Source organism: Schistocerca piceifrons, chromosome 6 (assembly GCF_021461385.2).
Source record: "Schistocerca piceifrons isolate TAMUIC-IGC-003096 chromosome 6, iqSchPice1.1, whole genome shotgun sequence".
NCBI classification, from domain to species: Eukaryota; Metazoa; Arthropoda; class Insecta; order Orthoptera; family Acrididae; genus Schistocerca; species Schistocerca piceifrons.
In genome coordinates, this window is record NC_060143.1 from 543,558,025 (window position 1) to 543,577,953 (window position 19,929).

Sequence of the window (19,929 nt, forward strand, 5' to 3'; positions counted from 1 at the left end):
CCGATCGTCAGGCAGTGCGCGTGCTGTGTCACGACAGTTGAACATCCCGTGGTCCACTGTACGGAAGGTGCTTCGAACCATTCTCAAATGGTATCCGTACAAGATCCATACAGTACAGCGGCTTGCACCACAGGACGCACAACGACGTGTTCCGGCCGAAGTGGCCGTGCGGTTAAAGGCGCTGCAGTCTGGAACCGCAAGACCGCTACGGTCGCAGGTTCGAATCCTGCCTCGGGCATGGATGTTTGTGATGTCCTTAGGTTAGTTAGGTTTGATTAGTTCTAAGTTCTAGGGGACTAATGACCTCAGAAGTTGAGTCCCTTAGTGCTCAGCGCCACAACGACGTGTTGACTTCGCTCTCCACTTTCTCGCAAGAACTGAAGTTCACGAGGGCTGGCCCTGGACCATCCTAAGGACAGACGAATCTCATTTTCCTCTGACGGGTAAGATGAATACACACAACCGCCGAATGTGGGGTTTTTAACCTCCAGTCACTGAACGCATGGTGTTGCTTCACAGCTACGTTCATCATTGGCCCATTCGTTTTTGAACAGGTTGGTATCAAAGACCAAAGACGTTCACTGTGACTGGCCAGCGTTACTGTGATATACTTCGAAAAGCATGTCATACCTGCCCTACAGGAGAGAGACGCATTGAATTCAAACGTTTTCGTGCAAAATGGGCCCCACCGCACATCGCTCGTGAAGTTCACCTACTCCTCCGAAACACATTTGGAAACGGTCGAATTATCAGCCGATCGTTTCCAAATGCTTGGCCGGCACGATCACCTGATCTCACACCCTGTGATTTCTGGTTGTGGGGGCTTCGCGAAGGACAGGGTTTACCAGGGGAACATTAATACATGCGCTGATCTGAAGCGCACCATATCAAGAGAGGTACCTATGAACATGCTTTTTTCTGCTGTGCAAAATGCAATCCTCCGCTATCAGACTTTTCTGGACACTGATGGGCGCCATATTGAGCCCTTTTTGTAGCAGTAATGGTGCTGGTATGTAATGGTATGACGCGCCGTAGCAGCACATTAAAAGTGTTTCAGTCGAAATTGATTCTGTATTATTTCTCTGCCCCATATCCTTGACATTAATGCTACCAAGTTTGGTCCTCGTACGGTTGTTAGTTTCCATGTTATAACGTGTTATGTAGGGAAAGTTTAACTATAACAGCCTGGCGTGTTACCGCGGTGCTCTCTGTGGACATACTTGTGTGTGAAATTCTGGTCTACAAGAGAAGAGCACCGTTGTCTGTGACAGTTAACTGTTGCCAGTAATAGATTCTACATTTACTCAAGGTTAAAATCATGTCACGATTGATTAAATCATTCGTCAAACGTATTTCCTTAGCTTCGCTGAAAACTGGATCCCGGGTGGATTTAACAAATGTTAATATCTCGATAGTCTCGTAGTTCTTAGCGTGGCCTACCTGAAAACACTGCTCGGTCACGGAAGATTTATCAGGTTACAGAAATCGGGTATAGCGTCGATGTTCCGCGCAACGCACTTGACCTCTATGTAGTACGTCCGACATAGGACAGTCAGCACTGACAGGGATTCTTATACAAGGCTGCCTGTTGTATAATTACGTCACCCTTGACAGAGACAACGAGCGTGGATATCTTTGGTGCTTTCTAACCTTGACTTTATGTTTAGGGAGCGTACGACTTGTTTTAGGATACAGATTCCCTACGAACGGTAGTGAAACCATGGACTTCTTCAACTTCTTGAGGAGGGACCTTCGGCTTCAACTGCAGAGCCTTGCGCAGCTTTCCTGGTGGGCAGCCATAGTCTTCTATTTATCTGATGATTTACTTCTTCCTATAGGTGGTCCTTATCAGTAAACATATGTGCCATGTGCACAAATGCACTGAGCGCAATTTCGATACAACATTCATCATGAAGGGAATAACGCATGACGATAGCACATATCTCTGCCACCTGTGTGTTTTCTTCCATTATTATTTGCCGCGTAAGTGTGTTCAATTTGCTCGCCCTGCCGGCATGTGCGATTTACCGCCAGTCGTTTCGGCTCAATCCGAAGATGACTGAAAAATTTACAGCTGAAATATTACGAGCAAGCAGACACCGGTTACTGCTGAATTCCCGCAATTTTATGGTCTACTCTCACATGCCGTACGTCAATAAGTCTTCGTCGAATGCTCTTCCAGGGTCATAGATAAACTATATACATCCATTTGGAAAAAAAACCGCTCTTATAGTCTGCAAAATTACTTGATTACATACGAAGATGTCCCACGTTGTACACCATAACATAGCGAAAACCCACATCTTCATATATTTACTCGTGCTGACCGGATTTGAAGCGGCCTGTCTTACCCGATTCATTCTGTATTTGGGCGTCAGTCACACATTTTTGCAAAGAAGTGACTTCATTATTCATCTGAGGTACAGTTTCACCAGAATAGTAATGCCAAGATTATTGCTAAAAAGAAAACACAAATGGCGTACAAACTTCAGTACCGGCAACAGTAGGCAGAATTCAAAAGAACAGTCTCGCCACGTTGAACAGTTTGACACACATTCCGGAATTTCTCGACCATCTGGCTCCGTTTCGGGATTCACACATCCAATAGAAAAAAAAAGTTATTGGAATCACACGTGCTGTTCCCATGTATACGGCAGCGAAACACGCAACAGGTAGGGAGCGATTCACTCCGACCCGTGCTAGGTACGATCGGAGGTAAAGCAGGAAGAGAGAGAGAAAGAGAATGCGCGACGAACGCAAGGTAGATAGCACGGAGGGGGAGGATTGGCATTTTAAACGTTCCGTGTAGCATTATTGCTTTCGATAGATACTGCTGGCGAAATATTGCACTGTGGGCAGGGCGGGCGGAGTGCGGAGGGTGGGATGGGGGAACCCCCGCGAGTAGGCACGGCGCAAGGCCGATAACTCTCAGCTGTCATGTGCAAATCGACTTCTGCCCCGGCCAATGGGATGCGACCGTAGGCGTGTCCTACCACAACTCGTCTTTTTCCGCGATCTTTTTGTCCCCCCCGACTTCGTCAGCCACCTCATCCCGCATTCGCTTCCCACGGCTCGTATGTATCGTCATTGTTATTTTTCTCCTCCCCCGATGCACTGCGCATCCCAGGAAAAGTACGGGCGCACTGCGGTCACGTGCTCTCGGTTTTCGTTAGGTTGGTAGCACTGGTGGAATCACTGTGCGCGCCTCCAGTCTGGTGTCTGTGCAGTCCTGTACCGGTGTTGTTGCTCGCCTGTTAAATAGGACCGCTTTGAATCGCACAGCTGACATTAGGGAATCACGTACTGTTGAAACTCTATTACGATTGCGACGTTTTGTGTTCTCGCAAAGCTGCAGAAATTACAACCGGCAGAGCCGTTGCGTCAAAGGAAATCGTCAACATCGCAGCTTCTCAACTGTGTAGTCGTGTGCAGCTAACACGTGTGATGTGTCTCTGCAACTACAGGAAAGGGCAACGGTTTGTTAACGAACTATTATAGCACTCATAATGTTGAGATTTTTGTTTCTTTTCTTCCACTCATAAAATTGCTCGCAGATTTGGCGGTTCTCAAATGTCAAAGTCGGTAGCCAAGTAAATATTTTACAAGGTTACTGAAGATAGCGCTTTCGTAAATTTTCAGTACTACTATTGACCACAGTCGAGATTTCTGACATGTGGTATGTCATATTTGGTAAACAAAATTTCAATCAGTATATTTCCTGAAAATTGTTATTGTATCTAGCAACACTTCGTGGGTATAACTTTAGAATAGAGGGCACTTCAGCTCAGTTTGCAGCGTTTACATTGACTTTAAATAAGTTATTAATGGGTGAAAGTATGACATATTATATAATCGAGACATTATACGATGATGCTTCATCTACAGGTGCTTGGTAAAGAGCATCATCTAAGCGTTCGTCGGTGACGTCGGGAAAATGTACCCGGATTTGAAAATTCTTGTCACTGTCTACTTCACAACTCCTTTTCTGAACGAAAGAGAAGATACATGAATTGGTGACATTCTAACGAAAAAGCCATTTTCTCATAAGAAAATAATCTCATCCAGAACTTTTTAGAGCCTACATTCTATTTAAGCCAACACAACCTTGCAGTGGCAGTGTGGACTGCTTATCGTTGACTCAGGTTTATTGGAATCCAGTCAGACGGTCCGTTCTCGCAGTGATAACACAGACACGTGTGTGCCGGCCTCAGCACTGTGTGTCGAGGTCAGGTCGGGAGCAGGTGTTTTGGAATTGCCTGTCGCTGATAGCATCGATGTGGGGAGACCCCGAGCCCAACAGAAAGGGTTGCACACTGCAGATATTTTCTGAGCCTTAAACAGACGCTTTACTGAAGGTCACAGTCAAAACTGTGCCAGGAACACATTACACTAGAGCGTCTCGTTGGCGTAACCTACTGTTTCTCTTCTGTTTCTCAAGCTGATAATCGGGACTGTTTATAACGTTTTTGGCTCCTGGAGATCAAAGTCTCCTCTTGGTCGAGAGGCATAATTTTGCTGTAGAATTCACTGCAGCCACATCAGGTCCACTGTTGTCATTTCCTGTCCTCAGACCATAGTATCATTTTCAGGTGTACTACGCAATCTATAATTCAAAGCATGACATTCTAAATCGTTAACAATCTTCTCAAAGAAACTTGTTCTTTTATTTCCTTCACTGGATTTATAGAAAATAATTTTAAAGCCATTACTGTGCCTTCGATGCTATAATTTCAAGATTTCCCCTGTATGTAAAATTCAGTCGTGAGTTACCCATATGTTGTCCTGTTTATATTGCTAATTTCATTGAAACCAGATCTCAAAAATCGATTGGATAAGCGGTCACTCTAGATGAAAAGAAAACTATATGTGATAAAAGAATGAATTCTAGCCACAATAAGTATACATTTTCATCGATAAATAACTTTTTTTTGTAAAATATAGCTTGATTTGTATATCTCAACAGTTAGCCTCATTCGAGTGATTGTGCACTGAGATTGAGGTAGATCTGGATCCAATGAAGGAATAGTTCATCCAAGTGTCCACCAATTTTACAGTCTTGAAAGAAAAACTTTTTTCCACGGGTGCATGTACATGATGTACAGGTACATCACTGGACTGCAGGCTGTTAACTGAAAACCACCACCAGTCTGTTTGTAAAAATGACCTCTTTCATGGCATACTGAAGTAGCTTTGAATTTGAAGTCCTTTTCGAATATCTCAGTTGTGTAAGGGAAGAAATTATTACAAAAGAGAAATTACGACACATCTTTGTGTTACCAATTTCAATCAAATGGGTTTAATCAAGACGGTTCTAAGTACCTGGCTCTTGGACTTGTTTCCACGAGGATGTTATTTTGGAATACGCACACTTGTCCCTTATGTATCACTCCAGCTCTACGTTATGAATGTTAATCTTCAGTGGTAGTAACATCATTCCTTCTGGAGAAAAAAAAGAACAGCTAACACAGTGTGGTTGTTGATACCTTGTCACAATTGACAAAGTGTTGTAGAATCTACAGTCTTGTCAATACATTATCAGTTCAGCTGTAGTTAATGAACTTTAAATCTTCGTGGCGATGTTTCTGAAAAGGAGCAACAGTTTTAAGGATGATGATTTTATGATTGTCACCACAAACGTTGTGGAGTCTTGTATGTTGTAGAACCAGCACCCTTCTCCAACATTAGCCATTACAGGTTTCGGTAACGAGCCTTAACCTCTGGCAGCAGTAATATTTGCAAAACGACCGATCACGAGGAGTAATCTGCAGCTCAGACAGCAACAGCTCGTTTCACCGTTTAGTCAGTACTTTGCGGTTGGCATCATAGGCCAATGGGATTCGGTCGCTGACGAGTACAGGCAGGTGTGAGATGATTCGGGATGCCGATCCCGATCACCAGAACGGAAAGCGTGCCGGCCAACCTGACGGCGTCCCGCTCGGCTGCTGCTGGTGCGGCGTCGACGTCGACGTCGTCGTCGTCGCCGTCGGCCGGCGCGTCGGTCACTTCGGTGGCGGCGATGCCTGTGGAGGCGGCGGCTTCGCTGGCCATCAGCGCGGCGCTCAGCAACGACTTCGTGTCGCGCAACAAGCTGCAGGTGGGCGGCGGCTGGGGGCAGCTGCTGAGGAAGGCCGTGTGCACTTTGCAGAGGGGCAAGATCCCGCTGCTGCTGGCCGTCGAGGCGGGCAACCAGTCCATGTGCCGCGAGCTGCTGTCGCAGCAGACGGCCGAGCAGCTGCGCGCCACCACCGACAACGGCGACACCGCGCTGCACCTGGCCACCAGGCGGAGAGACGTCGACATGGTGCGCATCCTGGTCGACTACGGCGCCAACGTCGACATGCAGAACGTGAGTACCCGCTACCTGCTGCCCGCCCGCCCTGGCGCCACCTGCACCGAGCTGCTCTCACCACGCACCACTCTGGAAAAGTAGTCAGTTGCACCGCATTTTCCACTGCACGTTTGCGAGGAGGTTGGCTCCACCATCCGGTGTACATGTCTAATTTAACAAAACACAGATGAGGGTTAGAGCTGTAATAGTTGCAATTACTTAGTTACGAGGGTCTTTCAATAAGTAATGTATAAATTATGTGTCCCTTTGGAAGTCAGATCTGGAAGGTGGAGAGATTTGGAGAGATTGGATAAGAGTCTCTGATCTTTCTTTCCACCAACCTGTCGTTTTCTAAAGTTGTGTCCCCAGCGCACAAGACAGCTCGTCGGTCGTTGGATCTTGTTCGGCGCCGGTCGGGGTGGACGAGCGGTTCTAGGCGCTACAGTCTGGAACCGCGCGACCGCTATGGTCGCACGTTCGAATCCTGACTCGGGCACGGATGTATGATCTCCTTAGGTTAGTTGGGTTTAAATAGTTCTAAGTTCTAGGGGACTGATGACCTCAGAAGTTAAGTCCCATAGTGCTCAGAGCCATTTGAACCTTCTTCGGCGGAGGCTGTTATGGTGTCAATTCGAACCTGTGATTGTGCTTTTCCCAGGATGCCACTTGCCCAGGTTAGTCTCTGTAAATTCAGAGGGCAAGATCTCTGGTACTGACAATGATGATAGGCGACACTTTTCATTAATGTACCCTGCTAGGTTTTTTTTAAACATTCACACATTTACACTGTCTTTTACAACACTCAACATAGCCTTCTATATTGTATGGTAACTTTTCCATCCAGCTTCTGAAATATGATATACATGTCCGGCTCTCCGGTACGCACTGGACAGAGTGAGTGTTACATTTCACAACTAAGTTACGCCCGATATAGAGTACAGCATGTCCGGCTCTGAAGAACACCCGAAACAGAGTGACTACTACAGATTCACATCTGACTAATGCTCGATAATGAGATTACATGTCCGGCCCTACAGAACGCTGGAAACAGAGTGACTAACGCAGCCGATGTACTTCGTCTTCCAGACACACCAAAGCGACCCAGGTGTCCGAAGTACTTCGGTTGCAATATCGTTACTCCTGTGTTTCTCAAAACTACTGAAATTTAATAAACAAAAACGATAGACTCGTAAGGTAACCATGAGAGATGGTCATACTAAAAACTTGGTTAAATACAATGAAAAGTATATAAATAATTAATAAGAGAAGTGAGGCGTTTTGGCACCTAGCATCCGAACGTGCCGACCAATCAGAAGAATGTTCAGTACAGTTGGCGGACTCCCCCACGGGATTGGTACATACTGTACCAGCTGTAGACAATCTGCGAGTGCATTTATGTTTTTTCCCGTTTTTGCTGCAGATCTGTTGATGGTCATTATGAACCGAAATCGGTAATCTGTTAACAAAAAGTTTGTGGCCATAGACGTAAATTAAAGGAAACTTATTGTATATAAGGGTCACTGTTTTATTTGGGACAATGTCGCAGCTTTCGAAACCGTCCGATTTGTCGTCGCTCGTACCTCACACCACTTTTGCGCCATGTGGTACTTCACATCTGTGAAGCTGCATCTAGGCGAGCTTCTAGGTCCTTGTTAATGCTTCACATTTGATGTTTGTTCTGTGCGCTGGTGAAGTTTGGAACCATTCTGGTTGATGGCAGAGCCGTAGTACGACGTCAAAATGGCGTCTACATAGGACTCACGCTACAAGCAGCGTGCTGTTATTGAATTCTTGTGTGCAGAAAAAGAAACCGTGGTGAACATCCATAAACGTTTGTGTGCAGTGTATGGCGATGCTGCAGTTGACAGGAGTACAGGTGGGCGATGGGTGAAGAAAGGTACAGCCTCAGGAAATGCAGAAATAGAGCTCCATGATCAGCCACGCTCGGCACGGCCTGTCACAGCCACTGCTCCACACATGCTGACTCGTGCGGATGCCATTATTCGTCCCGACTGTCGCATCACAACTCGACAGTTGGCTCTAAAGATGTCGGTCAGCATTGGAAGTGCGTCTGCAATGATCGAGACTCTCGGATATTCAATGAGGTGCTCACGATGGGTTCCACGAATGCTCACAGCGAACCATAAGATTCAAAGAAACGTAATTTTATCTGAATTGTTGAAGCGTTTTGAGACGGACAGAGAGGCCTTCCTGTCACGGATCGTTACGGAGGACGAAAGCTGGATGCACAACCTTGCCGCCGGAAACAAAAAGGCATCACCCTCATTCACCACAAAACAGCAACTTCAAGACAGCCCCCTATGCCGGAAAAGTCATGGTCAGTGTCTTCCGGGATTGTGATGGCGTCATTCTCGTGGATGGGATGCCAAGAGGGTCAACCATCAACTCAGAGGCATACACGAAGACTATAAACTCGAGAACCGTTTCCGACGTGTTCGATCGGAGAAGAATCCAGCAGAAATCTTGCTCCAACACGATAATGCACGCCCACACACAAGTCTGAGAAACAGGGAACACATCGCCAAATTGGGTTGGAAATCACTGCCTCATCCACCCTACAGTCCAGACCTGGCACCCTCGGACTTCCATCTCTTTGGACCGCTTAAAGATTCTCTGCGGGCAACAGACTTTGAAGGTGACGAGAGCGTCACTCATGCAGTGAAAATATGACTACGCGAACAGGACAAGAGGTTTTACCAGCAGGGAATACATGCTCTTTCACATTGTTTTTGTACGGCCATAAAACGTGGTGGAGACTACGTAGAAAAATAGGACATGGACAAGACCCGTATATTGCCACCAAATTCTAACTCTTAACAATACATATGTTCTGAGAAAAATATGTGGGGCATTACTTATTGAAAGACCCTCGTAGAACTTATACAAAATAGATATAGGTTTCAAAGTTTTGCTGTATTTAAAACCAGTTACCCAGCAGTGTGTATAAGCATTATCCGTTTTGTCAAAGTCGTAAGCTAGCCTTAGCAGCGCCACTTGTCTTGGCAGTGCGAGCACAGCTGTCTCTGTGACAGTTACGAAGCAAATGCCATGAATTTCAAAACAAGCTGAAGCTACAAGGGCATCAGTCTGGGGAGTGTGGAGGGTGGTACAGCACTTCCCAGCCATATCGATCGAACAGATCACTCACAAGTTGCACTGCATGCACGCCAGTGTTTTCCTGGAATATGATGGGCAGGTCTTGTAAAAAGTGTCACTGTTTCTTTCTTTAAGCTGGTCGCAGGCAGTGTTGCAAAAATGAGCAGCTTAGAGGAAGAAGCAGTGAGACTTTCTACAAGACCTGCCCATCATATTCCAGGAAAACACTGGCGTGCATGCAGTGCAACTTGTGAGTGATCTGTTCGATCGATATGGCTGGGAAGTGCTGTACCGTCCACCGTACTCTCTGGACTTGAGCCCTTTTGATTTCAGCTTTATTCCTAACTTGAAGAAAGCACTTCCCGGCATTCCCTTCAGAGCTTTTACAGAGATTCGTCAGGCTGTACACCGATCCACTCGGACCATCACCAAGATTATTGCTATGGGAATTCTGTGACTTTCTCATCACCGGTAGTGCATTATACACAATGCTGGTCACTACTTAGAACGAGAGTAAAACTGTGAAACCTGTATGTATTTTGTATAACATGTAAATAAATATGATGGAAGGTGAAGAAATGAATTAAAATTTGTGCCACGGCCAGGAGTTGAAACTAGGTCTCCTTCCATTCTAGGCAGGAATACTGACCATTACACTAGCACAGCACTGTGGCTGCACGGATTAGCTACGTCCAGATAAACTGATGATATGAAGTTTGTGTTTGGGACGGTGTCGGACTTAACTAGTCCATAGAGCGCTGTTAGTGAAACGGCTGTGCTGGTGTAATGGTGAGCATTCTTGCCTAGTGTGGCAGGAGGCCTGGGTTCAACTCCTGGCCGTTGCAGAAATTCTGATTCATTTCTTCAGCTTCCGTCATTATCGTAGATAAAGATGAGACTTAAATGTCCCGAGAAAAATTAATTATAAGATGTAAATGAATAGTTGCGACTATTAAAATTCCAGTCCTTGTATTTTTACAAACCTATGGCGTCTATAATGGCCTGGAAAGAAGAAAAGCCGCCTGTAGGTCACCACTGATGACACTTCAACGTCCCGTCCGCAGTATCTGGTAGAACAGGTCACTCCAGCGCTGCTCCATGAAGCACAGCTGCTCAGCAGTGCCTGGCGGCTTACTCCAGGGAAGGTATGGCATTTGGTTTCCGCATGCCTGAACCACTCCCCCACGTCTGTCTGCGGGTGCGATGCCAAGACAGCACCGCCCACCACTGCCCGCGGGTGCACGGCTGCCAGTGAATGGGCACATGAATTCCAGCAGCCCATTCTAGTGAACAGGATGGAATGAAAGCAGCATTCATGAACTGTATTCGTTTTTTCTGACTCAGGTTTATCACATAAACGTTTTTATTGAACCATTTCCGTGTAACATTTACCATCATTTTAGATTTTTTGGGTCGCCAGGATATTAGTGAGCAGATCTTGCAGTCTTCCAGCAAAGACAAATGGACACTGATCGAGTTGTTAGAGAATTCGCGAGAGCAGTTGTTGACGTAAAAAGGGTATTTACAGTAGTACATAAAAAGTCGTTATAAAATTTAAACTTACGTGAAAACGTCCCCTTCTAAAACAAAGTGCTTAATTTATTTTGGTGTGCTTAACACAATAAATTAATGTGCAAGCTGTGCCACTAGAATAATTACGTTTAAAAGTATTTCTGAAATAATTATATTCTATACATTCAGACTTACAAGCCAAATGGAAAAGTGCAACAAATGAAGTACCAACCGTCATATGTACGAACAGAAATTTCTTGCCCAGAAGGCTACGCAGAATAGCGCACATCTCATGCTGGCATTCGGTGGAAGAAGCCACGTAGAAGAAGGTGTAATTAGATGAATGACGAACACTGACTTCACTTAACGAAGGTTTATTCACCACTTGCACATACGAGAGTGCGGAGCGAACTTCGTCCGGCCAGAACTCATACGGTATATATACAGTTACAACATTCCAGTACAATGGTTCTTGACACTTTTGGATACTTCTAGAATGTATTCGAACCGAATATAGAAATTAAAATTTTACAGTTCACGTGAGTTTTGAACTCACGACCCTCTATGTAACAGTCTCGTATCATAACCACTACACCATAGTTTCTAAATTTTGTAATTTGTGGACATGAGAGAAAGCAGCGAAACTTCCTATTTTTGAAGATTCGCAGTGACCCAAAAGTTAATTATGTAAAAGGCAAAATAGTGATTAATCAGGTTGCCCACAAATTCTTGCTAAGTGGAAAATCCATGAGGCAGTAGGGACCTGAATTTACGAAACTGTACATAGGTAAAAAGTAGTTTATTATCAGAAACCAGCTGAACACTTTGCAATTAGTAAAATACACAATTTAACAATGGGAGCACTGATGACTGGTAAATAAAGCAGTTAAACACAGGTCTCACCACACCAATAAATGCAATACTTAAAATGTGTGGATGCAACGTACAATTAAAAGAAGATATAAAGATTGCCGCATGTCGGCAGACACAAAATACAATATCCTTCGTTTTGTCACAAAAATAATTTAAAATTATACCATGTTGCGGAAAGAATTATTAGTTGGCTTACAGTGTTGCTCTTTACCTTACAATTACAGAACAAGAACATCAGCTGGATCAAACAAATAACTACACTTAGTAACAACACAAATTCGTGATGGCTGGGTGTCGTGTGATGTCCTTAGGTTAGTTTGGTTTAAGTAGTTCTAAGTTCTAGGGGACTGATAACCATAGATGTTAAGTCCCATAGTGCTCAGAGCCATTTGAACCATTTTTTGAACACAAATGGCTTAAGGCACAATGATAAATGCCTATCACAGCGAAGCCCCAGGCAGTTAAATTTTGCATACAAATTTTATTAATAGACATGTTTCCTCATCCCTAAAGAGCAGCTTACAGCAACACTGACGAATCTTAAGTGAACAAAAATATCACTATTCAACAAATTTTAATAACATTTAAGACACATACAGGGCAAAAGAATCAACAGCCGATGGTAATGCAGTGGGTGGAGATGCTTTAGCATTTACAAGAAATTTGGTTAAGAATCAAAAAGCCCCATCAGCAGTTACTTTAAAGGACCTTAGGCTAACGTCCAAACACGCTTTTGTGGGCAGGCTGGCTATTAGGTTTACAAACATAGTGAGACTCCTGACGCAATGGCGATCAAAAACATCAGGTACGAGGCGTAAAGTTAATAAGAACTTCACGGCAAATTGTCTAAAACATACAGATTGCTGCAAATGGCCCAACCGAATTCTACTAGAAGTCGCTCCTAGACGCTGCTGCTTGGATTTACCTACGCACGATTTAAAAGGAATCAGATACAGTAAATCCTAAGGGAAACTAATTATAAACATAAAGGCTTCCTGGCCACTATCACACACAACTGAAATATGGAACGCCAAAGTAAAGCAAACACTTAATCTCAGGTGTTCACAGTTAAGCAAACAACGGCAGTAGCCAATAAGATATACACCAAGAATTAGCTAAGTGAGCACAAAAGGCAAACAAACAAATCAAAGTATAATTATTAAAAATATGTCGATATGTTTGGTATGGTCTTATGGGACCAAACTGCTGAGGTCATCGGTCTCTAAGCTTACGCACTACTTAATCCAACTTAAACTAACTTACGCTAAGGACGACGCACACACACACACACACACACACACACACACACACACACACACACAGGCACATGCCCGAGGGAGGATTCGAACCTCCGACGGGGGATATAATTATTACATAGGTGTCTAGTTCAGCAAGCACCTGACAACAAATAATGCGGATATACTAGAATCAGCTGGGCAGAATAGATGTCTTGTCCACATATGTATGAGGGATCTACGTTACCAGAAATGATAGGATAAAAACCACAAGACCAACCAAAACATGCAGTGACGCAGATTTTCAGGTTCGCTATTGAAGTCAATAAACAAGCTATAAAATAACGGCTAATCTGTCCTATAAAATACACATATAAACAGAATTAAACCTTATTCTAGTAAAATACAAGAGACCGTGAATAAAAGAAAACTGGCAAGCACTGAATAGGTAATATGCCACACAAGTAGCTTACAGAAAAATCTGAATAGTAAGCACGGACCTGAGCACACAATCAACCACACGTCTTCACTTGCAACAGAATATTGGCGGAACGACCGCAGATGCCAGTTAGATCCGAAAGCAACCAAGATGCAGTGGGTCAGATATCAGTTAAGAACATAATTACTTCCCATTACAGAAAAGGGCTCACCATAAAGCCCACAACGCAGGCACACAACGGTTCCCTGAGCAGGCTAGCTTCCTTGAACGGTCGAGTAGCTGACTCTTAAACTCTAACTGGAGCCATAACACCAATAACACTCCACAGGCCAGGTTTCTACCTTCCAGCTACGTTCAGCCCACTGGAGCACCCTCAGGCCCTAGATAGAACTGGACCTCCAACTCTCCACACTGCTGCTAGCAAGTGACTTCTCTTCTGATTGCTGCACATGCTGGTGTATCCCCATCCGCCAGTCTCACGTGCCCGACTGTTGGCCAGCGTCCTCCATTTACCTAGCTATGGGGCAGGGACATAAACACAGCAGAGACTACCGATACTGAGTGCTGAGGATGTTCATGCGCATCACATAATCCTCCTCCCCCTTCTCCCCCATTAAGCTGGTACCGGCAGAGGCAGGAGCGGCAAGGTATGAGGGGATTCCCCAGCATCCTGGTTCCGGTGGCGACCTTAAGCTGGCTGATATGATCCTTGGTTAATTTACTGGTGGAAAGGTTCTTGATCAGGATACTCACTGGGGAAGTGATTTGAACCACTTTGTGCTGTCCCACAAACAGTGGAAACATCTTACACCCAAACCTCCACACCTCAGACACTCAGCTCTGTACTAAACGTTGTGTGTCGATAGAGCATCAACCAAGACACCGATTTAGTTCGTGCTGTGTGCTGTCGTCCAGTAGAATATGCATAGACGGTAATTAAAAGTAACACAAGAACTACGGGGTACAGGCAAACCATTTCTGTGAGCTCCAAATGCGAAGATGTCTGGTAGGTGAATTGGTAGAACGTCAGATCGTTGTACAAAAGATCATGAGTTCGACACCCACTGATAGAGATTTTTTTAACAGATTACGCGTGAAGTTGTATGGGAGAACGTTTTTATGCCATGTAAGAGCACGTTTCAGAGTTTGTAGCAACGTTCTTTTGGGAGTCTGCTTTCGTTTCGTTAGTTGAAAGAAGCAAACCTATTGGGTACATTTGTATGGATAAGTGCCCTGTTATCTACACAAATGCACGCTATTGGTTTGCAACTTTCAGCTAATGACGTGAAAGCAGACTGCCAAAAGAACATTGCTACAAACTCCGAAACGTCCTTTTACATGGCATAAAAATTTTCTCCCATGTAACAAGTTCACACGTAATCTGTTAAAAAAAAATCACCATCAATGGATTACGAACTTGGGACCTTCAGTACGACAATCTTACACTCTACCAACTTTTTTATGTCTTTTGTTCGTTATTAGTTGTTGGGGTGTTGTATTTGTTCGGGGCGGGCGTCCCATGACGCTTGTTCAGTTTCATCGTTGATCCATTAGCTCAGTTATTTTATTACAATAGGCAGCTAACCCTCTGACCGAACGCGCTGAGCTACCGTGCCGGCGCCATCTCACCTCCCAGAGAACTTCACCAACGTTTGGTACCGATCTCAGTGTCTGACATCTGAATGTTTGGGTGTTAGAAGTTAGAAGTGAGCTACGTCACCCCCCCCCCCCCCCCTCCCGCTCCGCACCCCCCCCCCCCGCCCCCCAACCGCTTTTTACCTGAAATTTCTTCAAGTAGACTTCGGTTTCATGGCGGTAACGAGTGTCGGATGTCTATATGTCTGTTCTTGTTACATCTAGCATTGTCCCTCTGGTGTGCAAGCTGTGTGTTATCTCTTGCAGATTCCCAGGTCTTCTTCATGACCTTATGATGACTCTGAGCACTATGGGACTCAACTGCTGTGGTCATCAGTCCCCTAGAACTTAGAACTAATTAAACCTAATTAACCTAAGGACATGACACACATCCATGCCCGAGGCAGGATTCGAACCTGCGACCGTAGCAGCAGCGCGGCTCCGGACTGGAGCGCCTAGAACCGCACGACCACCGCGGCCGGCTATGACCTTATGATCATTATCTTTAGGAAGGCGATCATTAATCTACAGCAGGTTGGAAAGTGGCGAGTTAATAGGGAATGTGAACAAAAATTTGGAGAGAGTGGTCCTGTGCGTTTCATGCATGGCTGTGTTGAAGGCAAAATTAGGCCACCCAGTGGATTAATCCAACTACGTCTGCGAGTTCCCGTGGCAGATTACCAAGGTCAACTTAAGATTGCGGTTCACACACTGTACAAAGAAGGGTTGTGGGTAATAGGGATAATGGTTACATGCGAAATATCATTGGTAAAGCAAAATCTTTTAAATTACAGGACGCAAAAGCTGGCACATCGTCGCCAATCACACGTTTTGCTGTACCAAGGATACAGAAAATATGACTTCGATTTTGTATCCCGCCTGGAAGCCGGCGCGTGGGTCTGCTCCTGAAGACTGAAGGGTAGGCCGAATGTAGGAATCTAGGAGGAGCAGGTGAGGTGGAACTCTCGATACTGCAATTAAAGTAAAAGTGGTTTTACTATATGTCAACACAATAATAACGTGAATACATAATAACGCAAATACATAACTTTGCACTGAGGAGTACGTAGGTGCGAAGGTGGATGTATCAAAGCTCACAGAAGTTACACAGGCAACATCTGTAGTGGCTGGCCCACTATGAAAATGAAACACTGTTGGTTGGTCGTCTGCTCGGAATCAAATGGGCTGAATTCGGAGTGGCGCTCGTAGAGCTCCACAGAGTCGGCTACAGGGCGCTGCGCTGTGGTCGGCGTTGACCGTCGTGGCATCGTTCTTATCGATACCACATTAGATATTTAATGGTTATACTCACAGTACCTTCTGTAATCAGAACCAGCCAAAGAAAATGGGAGAAGACGTCCACCAACACCAACATGTACCGATTACCTTCTTTAGTTTAGCGAAGGGGACCTAGATAATTGATGAACATCTCGTCCATAGGTTGCTCCACCCTATCAGAGCTAAGCTTCCCTACCGGGTGTTGAGGTTGGGTTTCGCTCCACTAATTTGGCCCACTAATTTATGGACATCGCCATTTACTTTAGCTCAAATGAGGTTCTGTTTAATCCTCATTGTAGCCTTATACATCCCCAGGTGCCCTCAACGCAAGTAGTTAAACACTGGAGGAATCAGCTCTTATCCCTCCAATCGCACCAGGTAAGGAACCTGAACTATCTCTTGGTACATGTATGCTCTGGCCCAACCTTCCCTCCTTTAAGTTGTTGTTCTACTCTCCATAATCGATGATCCGCGTCCTGTTTTTCGCCTAACATTCTGAATAGCTCCAGAATATCTCTGAAGACTTTCACCACAAAAGCTGCTTTCTTCCTCACATTACAAGAGATTTGCTGCCTCAGTTCGTGCTGAAACATTTGGCTGAGGACATCAGCCACACGATAATCTCTGTCCCTTCTATGATGAATATTAAAAATGGAGACGAATATCTGCATGGACCATCTGCCTGTTCTTCCCATAGCATAGATAGCACCCACGTTAAGGCCTGGTTTCTGTCTGTACGCGGAATGGTTTATGCTCAAGATAATACTTGAACCGTTACTATCCAAGTAATATGGCCATTGTTTCTAGATCGTGTACCAAATATTTCCTCCCTACCGCTGATAATGACGTGGACGTGTAAGTGAGAGGCTCCCTCACTTCCTCCTCCTGATGGAGAAGGACGGCTGCCATACTTGAACTGGATGCGTCTGCCTTCAAGACAAACTCTCCAAAGAAATCAGGTATAGCTCGGATGGCCACAATAGCCATCGTCGCCTTCAGTGCATCGAAGGATTCCTGTTGAGTATCATTCCACTAAAAATTCTCACCCTCCCTCCACAGTTGGTTAAGGGGGGCAGCCCGCTCCGTAAAGTTTGGGATGAAGTTATGAAAAACATTCTCCATTCTTATCAATCTAGCTATACCTTTTTTATCCTTAGCTTTGGGGAACAGACCAATAGCCTTAGTTCGCTCATTGTCCTCGCTCACACCATCAGTGGACACAAGATGACCAAGGAGCGAGTTGTTTTTTCGGGCATGGTTGGCATTAGCAGCTTCCTGGAGACGCTGAAGGACTTGGCCCATACGATCGAGGTGCCCACTGAAAGTTTTCTTGTAAGTAACTACTTCATCCAGACACTCGTTGAAACAAAGTCGCACAGGACAGATTCTAGTAAGCATCATAATACACTTGCTCCAGTGGCCGACGTGAACAGAATTAAGCTAGATTGAAAGAAGTTCCAGTACATGCAAAAAGCTGTAAGAGGCTTGAACTTCACTGCGAGAGGCACCTGGTGATAGGTCTGACTCAGGTCAAGAATGTCGAACACTGTGCACTGGAAAACGAAGTAAAGCGATGATGAAGATCAGCAGTGGTACGGATTCGTGAATCACCTTTCTAATGAGCACCCTATAATCCACAAGTGGCCGGTAATTCCCCCACTGTGTTTGTGAACCAAAAAGATAGGTGGTGCATAGGTCAAGGCCGATGGTTGAGTCACACCATCAGCCAAAATATGATCAACAATTTTTCTTAATTCTCTCAGCTTTGATGGTGATAACCTGCAGGGCAACTGCCAAACTGGCAACTGACCTGTCAGCAAGTTATTATTGTGCACTTTGTCAGTGACCCCTACCCTACTGGTGAGTGTTTCTGGGTACCATCTCAAGACCTTCAACAAGGCACATCCCTCTCTTCACTCAGATGGGATGTATAAATGGTGACCACTCTGCATCTGCAGAACAACCCTGTGTTTGTACCATGCGTGCCCAAAAGTTACTTCTCCCCTGGCCCAGATTTGAACATAATGACTTTTTCGACATAATTTGATATGCACCTTGTGTGCTGAAGGAAATCGCGAACTAAAAGCACGTCGGTGCTCAATCCTTCAATAATGGTGAATTCAATAGGCCAAGAGAGCCGCTGAATGTCAATATATACCACTGGTAACGGCCTCCGACTCACAGTGCAATACACCATACTCGAATTCTGTGTACCAGGTAACTTACAAATACGAGATACTTTACTGTGTCATTACCATTCCGCCTGTGACAAATTGCTGCCAGACAGCCTGCATTCAGTTCATGATTCATTGTAGTGCACGCGAACGGTAAGTTAGCGCTTGCAATAGCCTGACGTTATAGCAACATTTCATCAGCCTATGCAGACCCAAACAATGGCCTGAGGCTTCATGGTGCCCACTCTGTCCACCCTCTCCTAGCGCTACTGGGCAATGCCGCACCATGTGCCCTACTTGGTTCCACAAAAAAAAAAGGCTCCTGGATTATTAGACTTGACATTAGAGTGATTAAACCAGATGGTCGATCTTTGCTCTCGCATTCTAAAAAGAGATGGTGCCGGAACACGCTTATCATCACTGAAGCGGACATTTTCGATGCTGGATGCCAACTTACCTATTACAGAGAAGGTTTTGGCCTTATTAACAAATAAAATCCGTGACTGCCCTCTGTACTCACCCCTTCCTATATCTAATTAACAACTTCTGATTCAGAAATATCAAGGCACAAAGCCAACATTGTGATGCAAACATATTCGATATACCACATCAAAATTTCATAATGTCCCTGAACACGATAAAAATATTGACTCGCTAGGTCATCGTGATACTGGCTAGACAATTTTTCCTTTAACAACCTCTGTCGGACCGCACTCAATCTTTCACCCACACTAAGAACTTCCGAGCCACTTCTTCTTAGCTTGCCGTGAGTCAGAGGGTAGATAACTTGAAATATTACTGGACTGATAACGTTCAAGATGGCCACTTCCTCTTGCAAGCACACAGTTAACCATAACACGTCTACCACTTGCTCATTAGTGGACATACATAAGTTTGCAACCCTCTGCACGATAGAACAAAGAGTGTTGCGTAATTTGTTAAATAACTCTCGCCCTTCTATCTGGCCTCACCCAGTGAACTGCTGCTGATTGGCCCGCCCAGGAAAAGAACCCTCACCCTGACCTATGTTCTCCTACCAATTGAACAAACTACTCTAGATTTGGATTACAGCCTTCTTTTAGGGTGTGTATTTAATGAGGCAACGTCTTGCACTCGATTACCCAAAGGATTGCGTTGATCCTGGATTCGAACATCTGAATGCGAATGGGGATACTACCCAGCAACGACTCAGTGTTGACTGGCAGACTAGCAAGGAGATCGTCACAAGCAGGACAGATGTCCCTTAACTTGGCCACTTTGTTAGGCGTAATAATAAGACAGTGGCCAAGTGCCCCCCTCCCCCTCGAAAGCGTTGTCCCTGCTCTGGAACACGTCCTT

General features: G+C 45.0%; 1 protein-coding gene across 1 annotated transcript in view; it reads left to right on the forward strand.

Annotated features, from left to right (window-relative positions):
• The first annotated feature begins 5,878 nt into the window (after nt 1-5,878).
• LOC124803453 (serine/threonine-protein phosphatase 6 regulatory ankyrin repeat subunit A) overlaps nt 5,879-19,929 on the forward strand; it is a 446,739-nt gene continuing 432,688 nt past the window's right edge. The window contains exon 1 of the mRNA XM_047264641.1: nt 5,879-6,346. Coding sequence (XP_047120597.1) covers nt 5,879-6,346 — 468 coding nt within the window. The remainder of the gene's footprint in view (nt 6,347-19,929) is intronic.